General features: G+C 42.9%; 1 protein-coding gene across 2 annotated transcripts; it reads right to left on the bottom strand.

Annotated features, from left to right (window-relative positions):
* Positions 1-338: 338 nt before the first annotated feature.
* On the bottom strand, positions 339-17,204 carry hrh2a (histamine receptor H2a). 2 transcript variants are annotated; one of them, XM_044126349.1, is made up of 6 exons: positions 17,127-17,204; positions 3,278-4,728; positions 2,981-3,152; positions 2,600-2,749; positions 1,757-1,884; positions 339-840 (listed from the first exon to the last, which is right to left on the bottom strand). In XM_044126349.1, exons 2-4 carry the CDS (start codon positions 4,281-4,283, stop codon positions 2,731-2,733), a joined length of 1,197 nt encoding a protein of 398 aa, XP_043982284.1. In that variant the 5' UTR covers positions 4,284-4,728; positions 17,127-17,204; the 3' UTR covers positions 339-840; positions 1,757-1,884; positions 2,600-2,730. The 2 variants fall into 2 exon arrangements, with proteins under 2 accessions (XP_043982284.1, XP_043982283.1); XM_044126348.1 differs by lacking the exon at positions 1,757-1,884 and having other exon boundaries at positions 413-840; positions 17,127-17,185.
* Between the last annotated feature and the right edge of the window lie 314 nt (positions 17,205-17,518).

Raw genomic sequence — 17,518 nt, 5'->3', positions numbered from 1 at the left:
GAGTGCTTTTTTAAGATTAGTTTCTTGAAATGTGCTTACATAAAACTAATAATATAAAATACATTATATTTTACAGTATATGTTATTGTGTGCCTCCAAAGAGTTCCTCAAAGGAAATAACTTACTGCTTGTGTGACATTTTCAAGTAACATTTTAAGATAATATGCTGTTTCTGTGTCACTCAAGTTCTAAACAAATACATTATGCTCAACAACCTGTATTACCACCAAACAGAGTATTTCAGGAATTTCTTCTTCTTCGTTGCTCCTTATATCAATATAAGGAGCAATATATATTTTTTATTACTTGTTATTTTATAGGAACAAGGCGTGTATTGATTTTTTTTTTTCACTTGTAGTGTTTATATTTCAATTCAATACATACATTTGTCAACTTTGGACAACAGTAGGAACAAGAATGTGTGAGTGTTGGTTATAATTTCACAAAATGAACACTTTACACACATTGCATGCTACACATTTAAATCATGGGCCAATTTACTGAAAGTCTCTTCATCCCTTTTCCTCTCTTATTGGCTGATTTTCATAGAACTTGCAGTTCTTGATAAATTTCTCTTTCCAAAAAACTCTTTCCAAGTTCGAGATGCGGTGCGTCATGTTTCCACTGGAGTGCACTCTGGAGTCAGGATGAAAAATGTCCACTAGTTAATGAATGTGGTGATCCACAAGCTAATTGGCTGGTGCCATTTGTTCCTGCAGAGTTTCAATACTTTCTGTTTGCTTTCCCGCTGTGAGAACACATTGATTCTTACTGATGAGGTCTGGAGTTGTTGAGGTCTTGGGTTCTCTTGTCTTTTCTCAGAATTAGTGATGTTGAATCCTAAAGGAAAAAGAAAAAGACAATAAAATGTTTCTCTATTCATAGTAATTTATCACAAAAAAGATGAAAATAAAAATGAAGCTATCATTTAAACAACCTAATTTCTCTGTGAACCAAGTATTTCCAGTGAGTCATGGCAGTACTCAAAACATGCAGGATGTATTTGATTTATATATAAATCTGGATTAAACTTAACAGTTGAAAGAAGCATATTGTGTGAGAAATTGTGCTAATGCTGAAATGGTCCTTTATGTAGTTTCAAAGAGGAGTCAGTGTCCATAATAAACCATTTGAATTAGTATTAACGCAACACAGGCTATTATAGAGTATACATAGTTTATTTTTTGCATAAAGCCTCCACATCAAATGTGACTTTAAAGTCTCATTTGACTTCAACACAGCCATTGCTTCAGTGCAAAAAATAAGTCAAGGCCGCTGACTTCACATAGCTCTATCTGATGCCTTGAAACTGCCCCGTCTTTTTTAGAACCTCCTGCCCTTTTGCAGACTCTGCCCCTCCAGCATGTCATCACAACAATGCTTCTCCATGCTGTCCACTGATGCAGTTTACAATCCTTATTAGGCGTTTTTACTAGGCTGTATGATAAGCTAGGCAGATTTACAGTTCCACCAGGTGTTTTCTAATTGCTGTTTCCGCTAGTCTGGTGGAGCTGAGAGGGGGAGGAGAAGAAAATCAAGGTCGGAATGCAGATCTGTATGAAGTGAGAGTATAGACTGCATATCTTCATCTTTATAATTTGTTCCTCTTTCAGCTTTTGGGCCATTTTGGAAATTCTTTGCAGAAAACAAAGTGAGCCCTTGCAGCACTTTGCAAAATTATGTCCTCTGAACATTTTATGTGATGGAGCAACTCAAAGTAATGCACACTTCCAAACTGAAAGACACAACTACAAACCTGAATACTCTGCTTTACATTTTAATTCAGACTGGAAGAGTCAATACTTTGTAGAATCTCTTTTCAATGTGAGGAGCTGGATTAAAAAAAACACCTTCTGAATTCTTGATCTGCTTTGGTGCTTTGTTCTGTGATGGTGAGAAAAAGAAGTAAATCAAAAACCAAAGTTCTCAACTTAAAGGCCAATCTTCATTCATTCATTCATTCATTCATTCCAACACTCACTGAGGGACCTGAGATATGGATCATAATCAAAAGTAACATGATGTTCAAGTACCTGAACACTGAAATGAACTCTTCACTATTAGGTTTATTGGAGAGACAATATATCCATTCTGGGTTGGGAAAGACTTGAGATCACACAGAATAAGGTAGAGAATGTCACGAAGAGAAACGATATCTGGATTTTCCTACTGGGCCTGTATAACCAGTCATCTCATATCAATAAGTGGAATTGAATGGAGGGAATGTGTGGACTATTTTATTTCCTCTTTACAATTGCCAGCTGTGTGTTAATCTGTCACATACAATTCCAATTAAACGTTTTTGTTGTAGTGTGACAAAACAGAATAATGATCAATAGTTATAGGAACAAATTATAGCTGTACTTATTTGGTTTCTCCACCCTTTTCATAAAATCTTTACAGGGGAAATAAAAACAAGCAGTAAAACTGGATAACAAGTGCTGAAAGCAAATTTTCTTGGCCTAATAAGCATATTGCCATATGGCCTAGGGCACTGTGGATGACACAGCAAGGATCTGTGTCACAGTTCATTTGTTCTGGGCAAGATATGGCCTGTGGGGGCTATAGTGATGTCAGCATGTGCCGTATATCTACTTACATGTGGCATTATGGTTGGTTCTGCTGTGGCACTGAATATGTGGGGGGTTGTAGCGTCTATGTCCATCTTCGTCTGTCTGTTGCGCTTTTTCCTCAGGCTGACTGATGCTGGATCAGGGGTGTACAATGGGCTCAGCACAGCACTGGCTCACTGAATATAAAGGGATAACACATTCACATAAAAAGCTAAATTAACTTTGTGTTTTACAGAATGGTACAATAACTCATAAAATAGAGCCAATCTTATTGTTTCAGTACGGCCCCCCCAAATGAGGGCCTCTTTAATGCATGACAGATGCGTCATCACAGGATGTCAATCATGAACTAAGAGTTGAAGTTTAATGTAAATACACAAAGTTCCAAAAGCCAAAAAGCAAATTACCCCTGATTGCCACTGACATCTGTGGTAGCTGTGCCATTTGTAGACTGAGTGGTTGCAGCAGCTCCTCTGCTGCTCACGTCCTGAAGCATGACATTTTGAGATGTTATTGCTTCTGTACAGGAGGCAGAGGTGTGACCACACAGCAATGTCACCTCTGTGAGCTGCTTTCTGGCTAAGAATTGAAAGAGGAAAGGCAAAATAATTGTAGGAGAAAAACATGCTAAAACAAACACCGCATAATCTGACCGAAGATTATGCTATTAGCCAAATTTAAGAGCTTTGAAGCAGCTGCATCACCTGCTGTAAAAGTGGGAGAAGATTGTTGACTTCTCCAGCCATTGTATGTAGGGAAACCGCATTTCAGTAGATGAGCATAAGCTGACCTGAAGTCTTTGTTTAAGGCTCCGTAGATGAGAGGGTTGAGGGCTGAGTTGGCATACCCCAACCACAAAACAATAGGAAATTCTGGTACTATGCCAGGGTCTGGATGCTCCTTGAGACCTAGCACTGTGAATAATATGAAATAGGGCAACCAACAGACAACAAAAGCTCCAATTACAGCCGCCAGTGTCAGTGTGGCTTTGTGGTCTCTTAGTGCCACAGCTGTCACACCAGAAACCAGGGTAGTGCTTGTGGAGGGGCTGTTCCTGCAGTTATAGCTGGTGATGCAAATAGGTCGGGCACTGATAATTCGCTTGGCCTGTGCCCGAGCAATGCGAAGAATTTGAAGATAGGTCCAGCACATAGCCAACAGAGGCAGATAGAAGGTGAGAAGAGAGTCTGTAAGTACATAAGGCCTGTTCAGCTCAAAACGACATCTCCTCTCAGTAGCCCAGGGTCCGTGATTCTGCACCGTCCCATTAACAGTGTTCCATCCCATCTGAATTGGCAAGAAAGACACAGCCACTGACACTGTCCAGACACTCACCAAGGCTACAGTAACTCTCCATGGCAACACCAGAGAGGCGTATCTCAGAGGCATGGTCACTGCCAGGTACCGGTCCACACTAATGGCGAGCAACGTTAGGATAGAGGCCGTGCACAGCATGACATCCATGGAGATGTAGAAGTTGCAGAAAACTGGGCCAAACGGCCACTCGTCACTGAGCTGGAGGAGAGCGGAGAACGGGAGGACCAAGAGGCCGAGCAGGAGGTCTGTCACAGCCAGTGACACGATGAAGCAGTTAGTAAGGCAGCGGAGGCGTCGTGAGGCGCAGACAGCTAGACACACCAGCACATTGCCACCCACAGTCAGGAGGATGAGGAGGGACAGGATGACACCCAGCATCACTTTTGACAACATTATTACTGGTGCGTCACTGGAGACAACGTAAAGTTTCTGCTGTCGAAGCTGATTGTGAACCACAGTTTTATGCTGTGTCTTTTACTTCAGTGGAAAATGCTCACTCTTTAGGGACACGTGCTAGAAGCCTCAAGTTGACCGTGTAATTTTAAAATCTTTTGTTGATGCTTAGGAGGTCCCTTTTTAAAAAAAGATCTTCCAAGCATGCTGTCCTTTCAGCTTTGGCTGTCCACATACATGTTTATTTCCCTGAAAAAACACCTAACGGTTCTGATTCTAATGTGTGAAATCCTTGGTTTTCAAAACATTTTCATTCCAGAGTAAAGCCGGGCAGTCAGCTTTCCCTTCTGGACAAACACTGTGACTTAGAGGTGCAACCTTTTTCCTTCTGTTGGCTAGTTGTCAGCGTTCCCTTTAATGCCATTTTCTGTAGCTGTAGTGACACCTAGTGGACAAAGATGATAAGTACAGTTAGCAAGAGCGAGGTTTCTTTGATTTTGTTCCATTATAAAATGCAAATTACATGGTAATTTTTCCCACTGAGCTGAATAATTTTTTGGATTACAAAAAGCCTATCAGATATGAATTTATAGTAATCCGTGAAGAATGCAGAAAACATCTGCATTAAAATTACATTGAAGATATAAAAGCTCAACAAAAGTAATGCATTTATAGAAGGTAACCTATTAAAGTTTGACATTCTGAAGAAAAATCAGTTTTACAGCAATCAGTGAGCCAAGTGGTCTGCAGGAAGTAGATGCTTTATTACCTCTAATGAGAAAGCTTGGATGATCAAATATGAAGGGCTCAGGGTAGAAGAAAAAAAAAAATCAGACACCACAATCAACTTGAAGAAAAAAACATTCTCACAATCTAGAGAAGGCATAGATTGTCGCATACTAGAAGTATTGATAAAATTGTATTAAGAATAATCAGAAGGCAGCATAATAATCATTGAGCGCTATGCATCCAAGCATTCAGTGACGCTGGGTCGGCAAAGCGGTTATTGGCAATTTGATTAAATATGAGAATTTAGATGAAGTGGGGAGTGTATATGCACATGCTGCTGAGAAGAAACAAAATTTAACCTTAGGTTATATCTACCTTGCTCATGACAAAACAAGAGACACACTTTTATTTAAAGATGTGGTTTCTCAATAATCTGGTACCACAACCTAAAAAAGATTGGGACTGTTGAATTGTCCTATATGTCACAAACATATAGGATCATAATCATCACTAAATGTTTGGATTGTTTTACTTATTGTTTTTTTAGACCATTTATTCACCTAAACTTGAATAGCAGATATATATTTTTTAATGCTAGTTTTGTACTTTGTAGTTCTCTTTTGATAATCTTTGTGGACTTCATGTTGTTTTTTTCATCCTACTTTATAAATAATTTCATTTTGTCCTGATCATTCATCACTGATTGACCCTTGAAGCAATTCTTGAATCCACGTTAAGGTCGGATTCAAGAATTTTCTCTGTACAAACCTGCTTATCTTTTTATCTTTCCATGCTTTGTTATTAGGGTCTAAAATCTTCTATTTCTGTTCACAGTTGTAATGTGTCATTATTGAACCTGAACTACGCAGGCTGGAATAAGGGATGGTGCTATGAATGGTGAGATCAAATTACTTTAGATTCACAAAAATAATAGTATCTGACTTCCCACATGCATAGTCTGATTGCTTCATTTTAGTCTTGCTGTTCTTTCAATATGGTGACAACTAATGACCAAATCATCAGCAGGCTGACAGATTAGAAAGCAATAGCCATGGGCGGTGTAAACAACTCGTTTTCTAACTTCTTGTATGAGCTTCAGCAGTACCGCAATACTAATGGTAGCTTGTGTGTTTTGAAGAGTAACAAAAGAATAGAAATTCAGTTTCAGTTGTGTTAACAATTCCTCTTCTTCACCACAAGCAGGAGTGGGCCCCCCAAGTGGCCTTTGCCTGTTACTTCACAAAGTTTTAGACGTTTTGCTAATAAATTTCTCTTTCCGTTCCCTTCTGCAAGGAAGGCAAACATGTTTGACTGACTTTTCTTGGACCTATTTAAATCTAATGCATCAGATTAGCATGGGTGACTCTGAACATGTTTTCTAATTCATTAAATTGTCTATCAGTACACTCTTATAAATTCCACTTAAAATATGTAATTTTGAAATTCTGAAAGAAACCATACAACACTAAAATCATCCTTAACTGTTTGATGCAAGAAAGGATCAATCTGAGTTTTCAACTTCACCAAATTATGTACTGTGTGATTGTGGCAGCTGAAATCCGAGTTCATTGGACCAGGAAATATTTTTATCTGTTAATATCCATTTTTAAAAGCCTGTTTGAACTGTAGTTTTAATATAAATTCAAATAAATTCAGTTCAGTTTATTTACATCGTCTATAACAGGAGCACAGAGAAGACTAGAATTGAGGCTGAATATAGTTTTGTATTTTTGCCTTTGTTAAATTTCTAGTGCTAGATGAGCAAGAATATTTAATCTGTGCCTGGCAGAATAAGGCTAACCATTTGACAGAATGAGTGTATCTGTATGGAGAATATCTCAGAGTCAGTGATTGGTGGGTAAGCACCTTTTCTCTTGTTTGAATATGTATGTAGGTTTGGTACAGACAAAAGAGAGGGACACTGACTTTATGTCAGGACAAGATAAAATATCTCAACTGTATGATTGTACTGCCTTACAGAAATCTGAACTCGTCTAATCTTCGTCTTTTTCTGACCAGTTGGCGCTTTTGAACATCTTCCAGAGCAGACACTGATCGTCTAACAGCTCACCAGAGCTTTAAGAGCGGCTTACAAATGCAAGTAATGACTGGGACATTTTATCTGGGAGGATCAAAGACTTATGAGGCACACATTTCCACAGTTTTCATCATCAAAATATTTCTTTCACTGTGAGCCCACTTTCAAAGTTTATGTCTTCAACATCACACACAGATAGCTCCTCAATTATCCACATTTACTTTGAGTATCTTACACATTAATATAACAGTGTTATATTATATTATTGAATAAGGTGGACTATATGTTCCCTACTATTTCTTCAAATTTACCATTTTTATTTTGGTCAGTACATTTTCGGCTGTGTTTTTACTCCAGTTAAGATTTATTTTAATATTCTGTCTTAACCAGACACCCATCAGAATGTGATGAGCCCAAGTCTAAAAGAGGGTAGCAAATATCTTGCATTTGTAATATTCAGTGATATGCTCCTGTCAGACTTACTTCATTAAAAATAAAATTAAGTGAGTCATGCTGAGACAATGTCTTAGCACTGAAGAAAGGCAAAATGAGAAAAACTGATTGCTTATTTACGCTTGGCTATTTTAAACCTGACCATCTGATGTTTCTAATAAATGTCTTATTATTATTGTCCCTCACAGCAAACAGCCGCAACTTTAGGTTAAGTAATTAACCCCGGTTCTCTGAAACATGAGTGAGGTATCTCACTATGGGACACGACCCCAGCGCCTGTCCCCCAGAAGCTCTATTACATTACGCCAGTCTTGACTGGCCGGTAGAAGTGACGTCAGCTCCAGGAGGAGGCGCTTCCTCCCAGGATAAATACCTGACGACACGCAAGCAATCTTCAGTCTTTTAAGCACACCTCTTCCTCGCTCCAGGCAAGGAGGGTGATCTGGTGAGATACCTCACTCATGTTTCAGAGAACCGGGGTTAATTACTTAACCTAAAGTTCTCTTTCAACATTCGTTTCGGTATCTCACTATGGGATGTGGCGACTCCCGTATTGCCAGATAAGCTTACTCGAAGACCAAAAGATGCATCCTGCAGTTATCTAAGTGTGGATCCCACGGCCAAAACTGTGTGAGCCAGAGTTGGTGCCGTGACATCCAATCTATAGAACCTAGTGAAGGTGTGAGGAGTTGCCCAGCTGGCAGCATCACATATGTCCTCCAAAGGTATACCCTGAAACAGTGCCCAGGATGAGGCCATGCCACGAGTGGAATGAGCTCGTAGACCTGCAGGGGGTGTAAGGCCTTTACTCTGATAGGCCATAGCAATAGCTCCGACTACCCAATGGGAAAGGCGTTGCTTTGTTAGAGGTTTCCCTTTATGTGGTGAAGCCCATGACACAAACAGCTGCTCAGATTTGCGAAAACCAGCTGTTTTCTTCACATAGATCTGAAGCGCTCGCACGGGGCAGAGCGTATGCAGTCTTTCATGCTCCTGAGAGGAGAACGGTGGAGGGCAAAAAGCCATCAACTCCAAAGGGCGGCATGGCAAGGCCGGGTTAAAAACCTTTGGTATATAAGCCGGATTGGGTTTCAGTAAAACCTTATGATTCTGCTCAGTAAACCGCATGCAGGAGGGGTTTACTGAAAAAGCTTGAATGTCGCTCACACGTTTGGCAGAAACCAATGCGACTAACAAGGCTGTCTTAAACGAGAGCACTTTAAGCTCAGCCTGCTCCAAAGGTTCAAAAGGTACATGTGACAAGGCATCAAGTACCATCGGTAAATCCCATGAAGGAGTGAGGCTTTTGGACACCGGCCGGAGCCGTCGTGCACCCTTCATGAACTGGCACACCAGAGGATGTTGCCCCACTGTCTTGTCTCCAAAGCCTACATGACAAGCTGAAATAGCTGCCAAGTATACTTTGACAGTTGAAAAAGCCAAACCTTTATCCAGCAGCTCTTGTAGAAATGTCAGAATAACTGACACAGGGCTCTGTATAGCGCTAAACATGGTTTTTGCGCACCAACCCTCAAATGCACGCCATTTTCCCTCATATGCGCTACGAGTCGAGACCGCTCTAGCGCTCTGAATCGTGTCAATGACGTTCTGGGGAAGCCCACTGGCTGCCAGATTCACCCTTTCACAAGCCAGGCCCATAGAGCTAGGCGTTCCGGATGAGGATGAAATAGTTCTCCACGTGCCTGTGTTAGGAGATCCCTGCGAAGAGGGAGCCGCCACGGCTCGCCCTGCAGTGACTGGAAAATCTCTGCTAACCAGTGCTTCCCCGGCCAACGGGGAGCTACCAGGATGAGTGAATGTTTCCTCTCTCGCACCCTGGCGAGGGTAGGAATAATCAGTTCCAGTGGTGGAAAAGCGTACAGGAGAACCGGAGGCCACTCGTGTGCTAGAGCATCCAGGCCCAACGGAGCACCCTCCTCGGTCAGGGAGAAAAACCTCGGACATTGAGTGTTTTCCTCTGATGCAAAGAGGTCTACCTCCGCCTGACCGTACTGCTGCCATATTTGGGTTACAACCTCGCTGTGGAGTCTCCACTCCTTGTAGCGGGGATTGCCTCTCGACAGCAGATCTGCACCCCTGTTCATCACCCCTGGCACATGAGTGGCTCTCAGTGACAGAAGGCGTGAGCTGGTCCAGACTATCAGTCTGTGTGCTAGCATGTGTAAACGATGTGAGCGCAGGCCTCCCTGCCTGTTGATGTATGCAACCACCGTTGTATTGTCTGTTCTGACCAAAACATGGTGCCCTCTGATAGAGGGCAGAAAATGTCTCAGAGCCAGTATAACAGCTAGGAGCTCCAGACAGTTTATGTGAGCTGTCCTTGTTTGTGAGCTCCAGACACCGTTTACCATCATGCCCTCGTGTGTGGCTCCCCAACCAATTAACGAGGCATCCGTGGTAACAACCTTCCGTGTTAGGATGGTTCCCATGGCAACGCCGGTGTTCAGGAAAGCGGTGTGTTTCCACGGACTCAGAGCGCGTGCGCATGTCCCGGAAACGATCACCTTCCGGTGGGCATGGCGTATTACGTTCAAATCGAGCGATGCTACCCACCGCTGAAACGGTCGCATGTGCAAACGGCCGAACGTGATGACCGACAGTGCTGACGCCATCAGACCAAGCAGCCTGTGACACAGTCTGAATTTCACGAGTGCGCCTCTGCGAAAAACTGCCAGACAAGCCTGGAAGGCTTTCAATCGTTCTGCTGAGAGGCGTGCTCTGAACTCCTCTGAATTCAGGGACATCCCGATGAAAGTTATTGTTTGTACTGGGGTTAGGATACTCTTCTCCCAGTTTATTGTGAAACCCAGAGCCGCCAGATGTGATATCAGCATCGTGGCGTGTGCCATAAGTTCCCCCGGAGACTGAGCTGCTATCAGCCAGTCGTCTATATACGTAGCCAGACGTATTCCCTTTTCCCTCAGAGGTGCGACTGCAGCCTCGGTGCATTTCACAAACACGCGTGGGCTCAGTGAGAGGCCAAAGGGAAGTACGAGATATTCGTACGTCTTCCCCTGAAAGGCAAATCTGAGGTATTTTCTGTGAGGGGGGTATATAGGGATGTGAAAATATGCGTCTTTCAAGTCTACGGAGATGAACCAGTCTCCTCGACGCACAAACCGTATCAGAGCTGCGTGTGTCAGCATCCTGAACGTATACCGTCTCAGATATGCGTTCAGAGCTCGCAGATCTAATATCGGCCGCAGACCCCCGCCTTTTTTCGGTACGAGAAAATATCTGGAGTAAAAGCCGTCCCTGCTGTGCTCCTGCGGGACCAGCCGAATGGCGTTTTTGTTCAGCAGAGATATTATTTCCCCCTGCAAAATGCGTGCGTGTTCCCCCCGGGCATATGACTGTACTATACCTTTGAAACGGGGAGGAGCTGTTCCAAACTGGAGCCTGTATCCTCTGGATACAGTCTTTATCACCCAATTTGATGCCCCGCACGCTCGCCACAGCTGGACTTTTCCCGCTAGTGGGCTGGGAAGTGCTTCTGTGAAAGCATTGTTCCGTGCTTGCTGAGTAAGCTGTAGCTGCTGTCGGCCAGCTTCCTCTTTCAGAGACAAAGCTGCCGAGTACGCCAAAGGTGGGGCAAGAGCTCCCCCTGTTGGCCTCATGTGCAGCTGCACGGCCACGTTCTGTCCTAATGTCATTTTTATTATGTTTCTTTGTTTTGGCTGCGCCCTCGGTTCCTGACCTGGATGCGCGCCTGGGAACAATTTTATTGAGTTTGTGGTGAAGGGAGATATTTGTGTTTTCAAACACTGGTGTGTGTTTGTGCACTGGTGTGTGCTTTCTGGCCACAGCTCTGGCTCCACTGAGCTCTGGCCATGTGTAAGTTTTCTCCTCTTCGTTCGGCTCTGAACCGCGAGCTCCAACGCTGGCTCTGCAGGCCGTTTGAATTGCCCTGAACGTGGCTTCACAAACTCGAACTGGGACAGAACGTTTTCCGGTGGGGGGGGAACAGGTGTCTGGCAGTGCCTGCTCTCCCACCCCGGGGCGAGCTGCCTAGGTAGCCCGCCTCTTTTTCTTCGCGCTAGCGGTGGCCGGAGGTTTGGTTCCCGAAGTCACCGGTGGCGTGAAAGGCTTTCTTCCCCAGGCACCCTTGAGCTCGATCGGCTTTCCCTGGCTTTGGTCCGCCAACTGCTGCTGAGGGTGGCGTTTAGGGATGCGGTAGCCCGGTCGAGTTGTCGCCTGAGCGAACGTTTGACGAGGTGCCGCAGAGGGAGGAGGCTGCGCTCTTCTGGGCAGACAGAGTTGCAGCGCTTCACCTTCTTTCTTTTTCTCCTCGCAGCGTTTTTGCATTGCTGCAACGGTGGGGCCGAATAAGCCCTTCGGGTCCACCGGAGTGTCGAGGAGCTGATTTTTCTCTCTTTGAGAGAGACTGGACAGATTCAACCATCTGGCTCTTTCCTGAGTGACCATCAGAGCCATCGCTCGCCCTGAGGCCTGGACAGCGTTTCTGTGGAGACGGAGGCAGAGGTCTGTCACCACGCATAACTCGTCCCACACATCTGCGGTTGCTGCACCCGCCATCTGCTCCTGCAGTTCTGCTTGATAAGCGAGGAGGAGAGAGGAGGCGTTCAGGGCTTTAACCGATGCTGCCACTGCTTTGTAGCTTTTTTCGTTCAAAGCTGACTGAAACGACTCGGCCTTGAACGGGAGGGATGGTCCTGCCGCAGTCATGGTCGATTTCTGTGAGGGGTGCAGGTGAAATGCCAGCTGAGGTTCAACAGGAGGCAGGCGGAAAAAACCGCTGTCTTCCACGCCGGTCCAGTCCAGCGCCGACCCTCCCAGAACGGGGTTTTTGGCGGTGAGTGGATTACTCCAGGACCGGGTTGCTTCCTCGAGGCACTCCGGGAAAACCGGCAGCAGCTGTCTGGTGGAAGATTTGGCTTTTGGAAGCCGTTTCCCCTCATACCGAGATGTGGTGGTCTCGGCCGGGGTTTCCGGCCATTCAATGCCCAGCTTTGCAGCTGCTCTTCTGCAGACATCGTGGAGGTCCGATGCAGTCGGGTTTGGAGGGCCGCTGCAGCGGGTTTCACCAGTTCCTGTGGGCTTTGCAGCCAACGGGATAGAGAACGTCTCGCCGTCCTGCTCGTAGTCATCAGACCCGAGACTGACGGATTCCACCTCGGAGTCAGATTCTGCGCCCGCAAAAATCACTGAAAACCGGGAGGTCGGTTCCATCTTCCTCCAGGTCAAGAAGCGGTGCGACAGCATCAAGCTGGTCACCCCAACTAGCTTGAGCTAAAGGGAGCTCTCCCTCATCGGTCGAGGCAAGAACCGGTGGAGGGGGATTGGATACCCCCAGCACAGGGTCTGCCTCTGACAAACTAGCTTGGCGTGCTAGCCTGCGTCGACGAGTTTTAATAGAGAGCCGTGCACAATGTTCACAGCTCGCTGGTGACGCTAACCCGTCCTGGGCATGTTGCGGCCCCAGACACGAAGCGCAGACAGAATGGGTATCTGCCCCAGCAATGAGGTTGCCACACGTGCATGTTTTAGTCGGTAGTTTGGTCCTGTCCATTGTGAGTACGGGTCCAAGCTTCGCGACTATCAGCTTCGTTTAAAATCAAAGCCAAAGGGCGCAGCTAGTTTGGAGACTAGCTGCAGCTGCTGCTGTTTGGTGACAGACCAGCGGTAGAAGAACTCAGAACAACCAAGCACAGCTACTGAGAAGCGTTCGGCGACCGAGTTGTTAGCTCGCTCTGCGAACAGTTAAGCTAGCCCAATAGTTACCGCGTTAGTCGTCTGAGAGTTGCTTCTGGGAGCGAGAAGAGGTGTTAGACTGAAGATTGCTTGCGTGTCGTCAGGTATTTATCCTGGGAGGAAGCGCCTCCTCCTGGAGCTGACGTCACTTCTACCGGCCAGTCAAGACTGGCGTAATGTAATAGAGCTTCTGGGGGACAGGCGCTGGGGTCGTGTCCCATAGTGAGATACCGAAACGAATGTTGAAAGAGAACTGTCACTACATCTTTATAATCACATCCAGGCTCACATGGTCACGACGGTCCAGATGGACACTCTCGCACGACCAGTACCATATGTTTGGTTAATGGGTTTTAAGGACAGTAAGGGGCTGGAAATAAGTGCTCTGTTTTTCAGAAAACACAAAGGCTGCGTTGCTTTCAAAGGTTTCCTGAGGAAGAGTGTTTCATGTTTTTGCATGACAAAAATATATCTTTGTGTTTGTAGTTTTAAGATGTTCTCTGTGGTCTGACAGCTGAAATTGTTTCCTGGGTGTTTCTTCTATGGACTCAAAGTTTTGTTTCAGCTGTCAGTAATTATCAGAGGTGTACATTTTTACCCAAATCAATCTTTCACATGCAGTATCATGAAGTATCACCATCATTGGCCATGTTCCTTTAATGGTGGCACTGATCAATTACTTATGGATTCATTTGCAAATGTTCAAAATTGAGAAGAACCTCAATAGATACGGTGAAATTTTAAAGCACATTTTTTAAAATTGCTCTTTAACAGCTTCCTTTGCTTTTTGCCTATCCTCCAAAAAGAAAGATGAAAATGAGCCCAATAGGTTTTATTCGGCTTTGTGGATGCCCCTGCTGCTCAGAACGCCTCTGGTGAAAAGAGACCAATTTTGTGTATGATTAAAGGCAAGCTCGAAAAAGAAGCAGCAAAAAGAAACAAAAACCTGCAGCAGTGACGCTTTAGATCATATAATCTCAAACTCGAGTAATGAGGTTATTTATTATTCAGATTGGATCCGTTGCTTAAATTTTGGGATCAAGCATCACAGGTTGTAGATTCTTTGACTTTTTTTGCTTTTAGCTTATTTCACAACCCTGATTGGGTTTTATGAAATACGCATTGAAGCAATATCTGGTCTTTTTAACTCAAAACTTTATCAAAGCAATCCTATCTTTTCTCACAAGTGTAGAGTAATTCGTCAGAACATGTTTATGTCAAGTTCATTATGTCAAGAAAATGGAAGTTAATTTCACACTTCGCTGATATGTCAGTCGATTGGGAAATCAACGTTTCTATTCCACTCAGTCTCAAAAAACATGAAAACAACTTAAATTATTCACTATACAGTTAAATTTTCTGAAAACAATGTGATTGCTTCAAACTCTACTCAAAATGAAATAGTTTTTGCCATATTTGCATATTAAAATGTTCACACAGTAGTTTACTTTGGGTTATGAGAGGTAAGCTGCAAATATGGGTTCATATAAATCAAGATTTAACAGATGTAAGACTGAAAATGTTATTTTGAAACCTACTGCACTTTCGTTATACAAAAGTATAGAAAATATAAAGTTCTAAGAGACAGAAGTAAGAAATGATATGATTAAGTGGCTTTAGGTAATTAAATATTAGCTTAAGTTCTTATTGTAACGCTGTCTGTAAAGGTCTATAAATTATGAAACCCTGTGGTTTATCAGAGCAACATATAAATGATTTATTTATCCTAATGAATTTCAACATAAAACCAAACATTATGTTCTTTTTTCACATTTGCTTCTATAAAGTGATCTTCTGCTGCATTGTGTGTGCTGCTGCTATAGAGTGTGTGTGTGTGTGTGTGTGTGTGAAGGCGTGCGCTTGTTTGTGTACCCACATCTGTCTACTTGTCTTTTCTTGAGTCACTGGAGTAGAAGGGAAAAGGTCTGGGATGGTGGGTTGCTTAGTAACCATTGTGTGTTTTGCCCAGTGGAGGGGAACTGTGGAAGTGTGAAATTGAAACACGTTGAGCAACGCGTGCTTTATAGAAGACCAAGAGGGGGAATCTAACAAATAAAATATTCATGCACACTAACAGCATGTGTTTGTCGCACACACCTAGACACACACACAGGTGCGCTAACGAGTTCAGGTCAGGTAATAATTGATTGGCTTCAGAGTGTCAGTCTTACTGCACTTCGATTATTGTAGTAGTGCAGAAAGCTTCCACAAAATAGAAGCCTGAGGACTTTTAGTAAAATATGAATGGAGGAAACAACACATTAAGCTTCAACCTTTTTTTTTTCTGTCAGGTCTTGCATTTACATGTTTTTGCTGCTGTTTTTAAAGAGATGCTTCTTCTAAAGCGCTCAGCCCAACACACTGCACTCTGACCGTGTCACGACACTAAACCACATCCTCCCAACATTTGACTGGTTCACTGCAGACTCACATATCTTTCTGAGACGAGTTTAGTCTCCACTTTCAGACATGTAATTCACTTCCAGTAGCTATGCTGCAACAAATACTCATTTGAAGAATATGGACATAGTAAGGTTCCAAATCAGATGACCCAAAAGAAGAACAGCAGCTTAGTGGTTTACTAACCTATTCTCATGTTGGTCACCTGACACAAACAACATCGATGCATGTTCTGATGTTTACCTCCGAAGGTTCCCCTTTTGTGTAATGTGTCATACATGTGATTCCTAAAAGGTATTTGAACCTTTGAGCTCATGTTTTCCCAAACCTTATTGAACTTGTTTGTAACTAAAAAATATGCAAACACTTAATATATCTATAAAAGGGGGAAAATTAACAGCAGTCTAGCATGGGAACTGTGCTTATTTGAATTTTAGTAAAAAATGTTAGGAGCTGAATTCTGAGATCCTGTCTGCTCAACCCACTTTTTCATTTTAATGCTCCACATAATTGACGGTCACAAATTAACAAAGCATTTAAGATTTATATGAGTAGCATATAAATCCTTTTCCTTTTCCCGTCTGTTTATTTGTATTTGCTCCACCCTCTTGTCCGTCTATCTTTCATAGATGCTTGCAATACATTCTGCTTCTACATTTAAAATGTACCCATAGATGTAAAATGTAAAAATCATCCAGAGAGGTTAAAAGTCAGACCATATGCTAAGAAGTTTTAGACTTGTTTTTTTGCCCCTACAACAGCTTCATTACAAGAATATACTGACTGAATGTTGTAATTATCTCATCAAACCACCCTCTTTTGTACATGCCTATTTTCAGTTCTCTTCGGTGTAATTCAATTTTGTACATATAACACTTTGAAAGAGGCTGACGGAACAAGAAAAAAAAAATCATTAAAATAAAACCACACTATAAAATTGAACAGAAACACTGTCATTTTCACACCAGTTTCACAAATGGAAATTTGTGAATCTAAATTCACATCACATCTTTTTCTCAAAGACACCTTTAGGTCTTTTGAAGTGAGATGTTCTTTTATAAAAAGGAAGTTTTGATGCGATTTGAGTTTTCCTGAGCAAGGACACATAAAACTAACCACAGATTCTGCTCCTCTAAACTGACCTTTGTCTGCAGCAGCATTTGAAAGCAAATAAAAATGGGAAGCCTGCTGAATCTCAGCAAGTGAAGAAAGAATAAATTTATGCTTTAAATTTTGTGGATACAATTTAGGAAATAACAAAACCGACATATCACAGATAATTATTGGAATCAGTTGTAAAATTATTGCAATACATTTATGTGAATTAGCAAATAAAATAATGAAAAAGCATACTAATATTATTGCAGAAATAAGGGAAGGTTGAGAAACAGAAAGGCAGTAGCAGGAGAGTCCTGCCCTCTGTCTGGTTGTTCAAATCTGACAACACATTGTGCATAAAATAATCGACAAACATGAATGTTTATACTTACCTCGGGGCTGCTTTTCCCTCACTGTGCGGACGCTCCTGCTACTCAGTTGCTCTCCCAGAGAGAACCACAGTGTGTCTCATGGAGAGTGTGTGTAGTGAGGGCTTGAGAGAGAGAGAGAGAGAGCAAGAGAGAGAGGAGAAAAAAGAGCCAAGAAGGTTCCTTGAATAATCCTCTCCTTCTCTGTAACTTTCACTCTGATTCTGCTCTGTTGTTCTGATTTTACACATCTCCTCGGGTAATTTGCTGTGGCTAGACTTGAAATAGCTTATTCATTTTCCTGTCATTTCTTCAAACTTGTTTGTGCAAGCTGCAACAATTAAGCAGGTTCTCTTTGACTATAGGCTCCTTACTGTTTTTATCTTTTAATTCAGACAATTTGCTATTTTCTAGTT

The sequence above is a fragment of the Gambusia affinis genome, linkage group LG09 (assembly GCF_019740435.1).
Source record: "Gambusia affinis linkage group LG09, SWU_Gaff_1.0, whole genome shotgun sequence".
In the NCBI taxonomy this organism is placed as follows: domain Eukaryota; kingdom Metazoa; phylum Chordata; class Actinopteri; order Cyprinodontiformes; family Poeciliidae; genus Gambusia; species Gambusia affinis.
Note: the sequence above shows the minus strand (reverse complement) of the source record. Positions and strands in the feature narration are given on the sequence as shown.

Excerpts from the sequence above, each read along its gene's own strand:
- hrh2a (XM_044126349.1), bottom strand. The coding sequence starts at position 4,283 with ATGTTGTCAAAAGTGATGCTGGGTGTCATCCTGTCCCTCCTCATCCTC. Across the intron at positions 3,153-3,277 it reads TTCTCCCACTTTTACAGCAG|CCAGAAAGCAGCTCACAGAG; the intron begins GTGATGCAGCTG and ends TTCAATTCTTAG.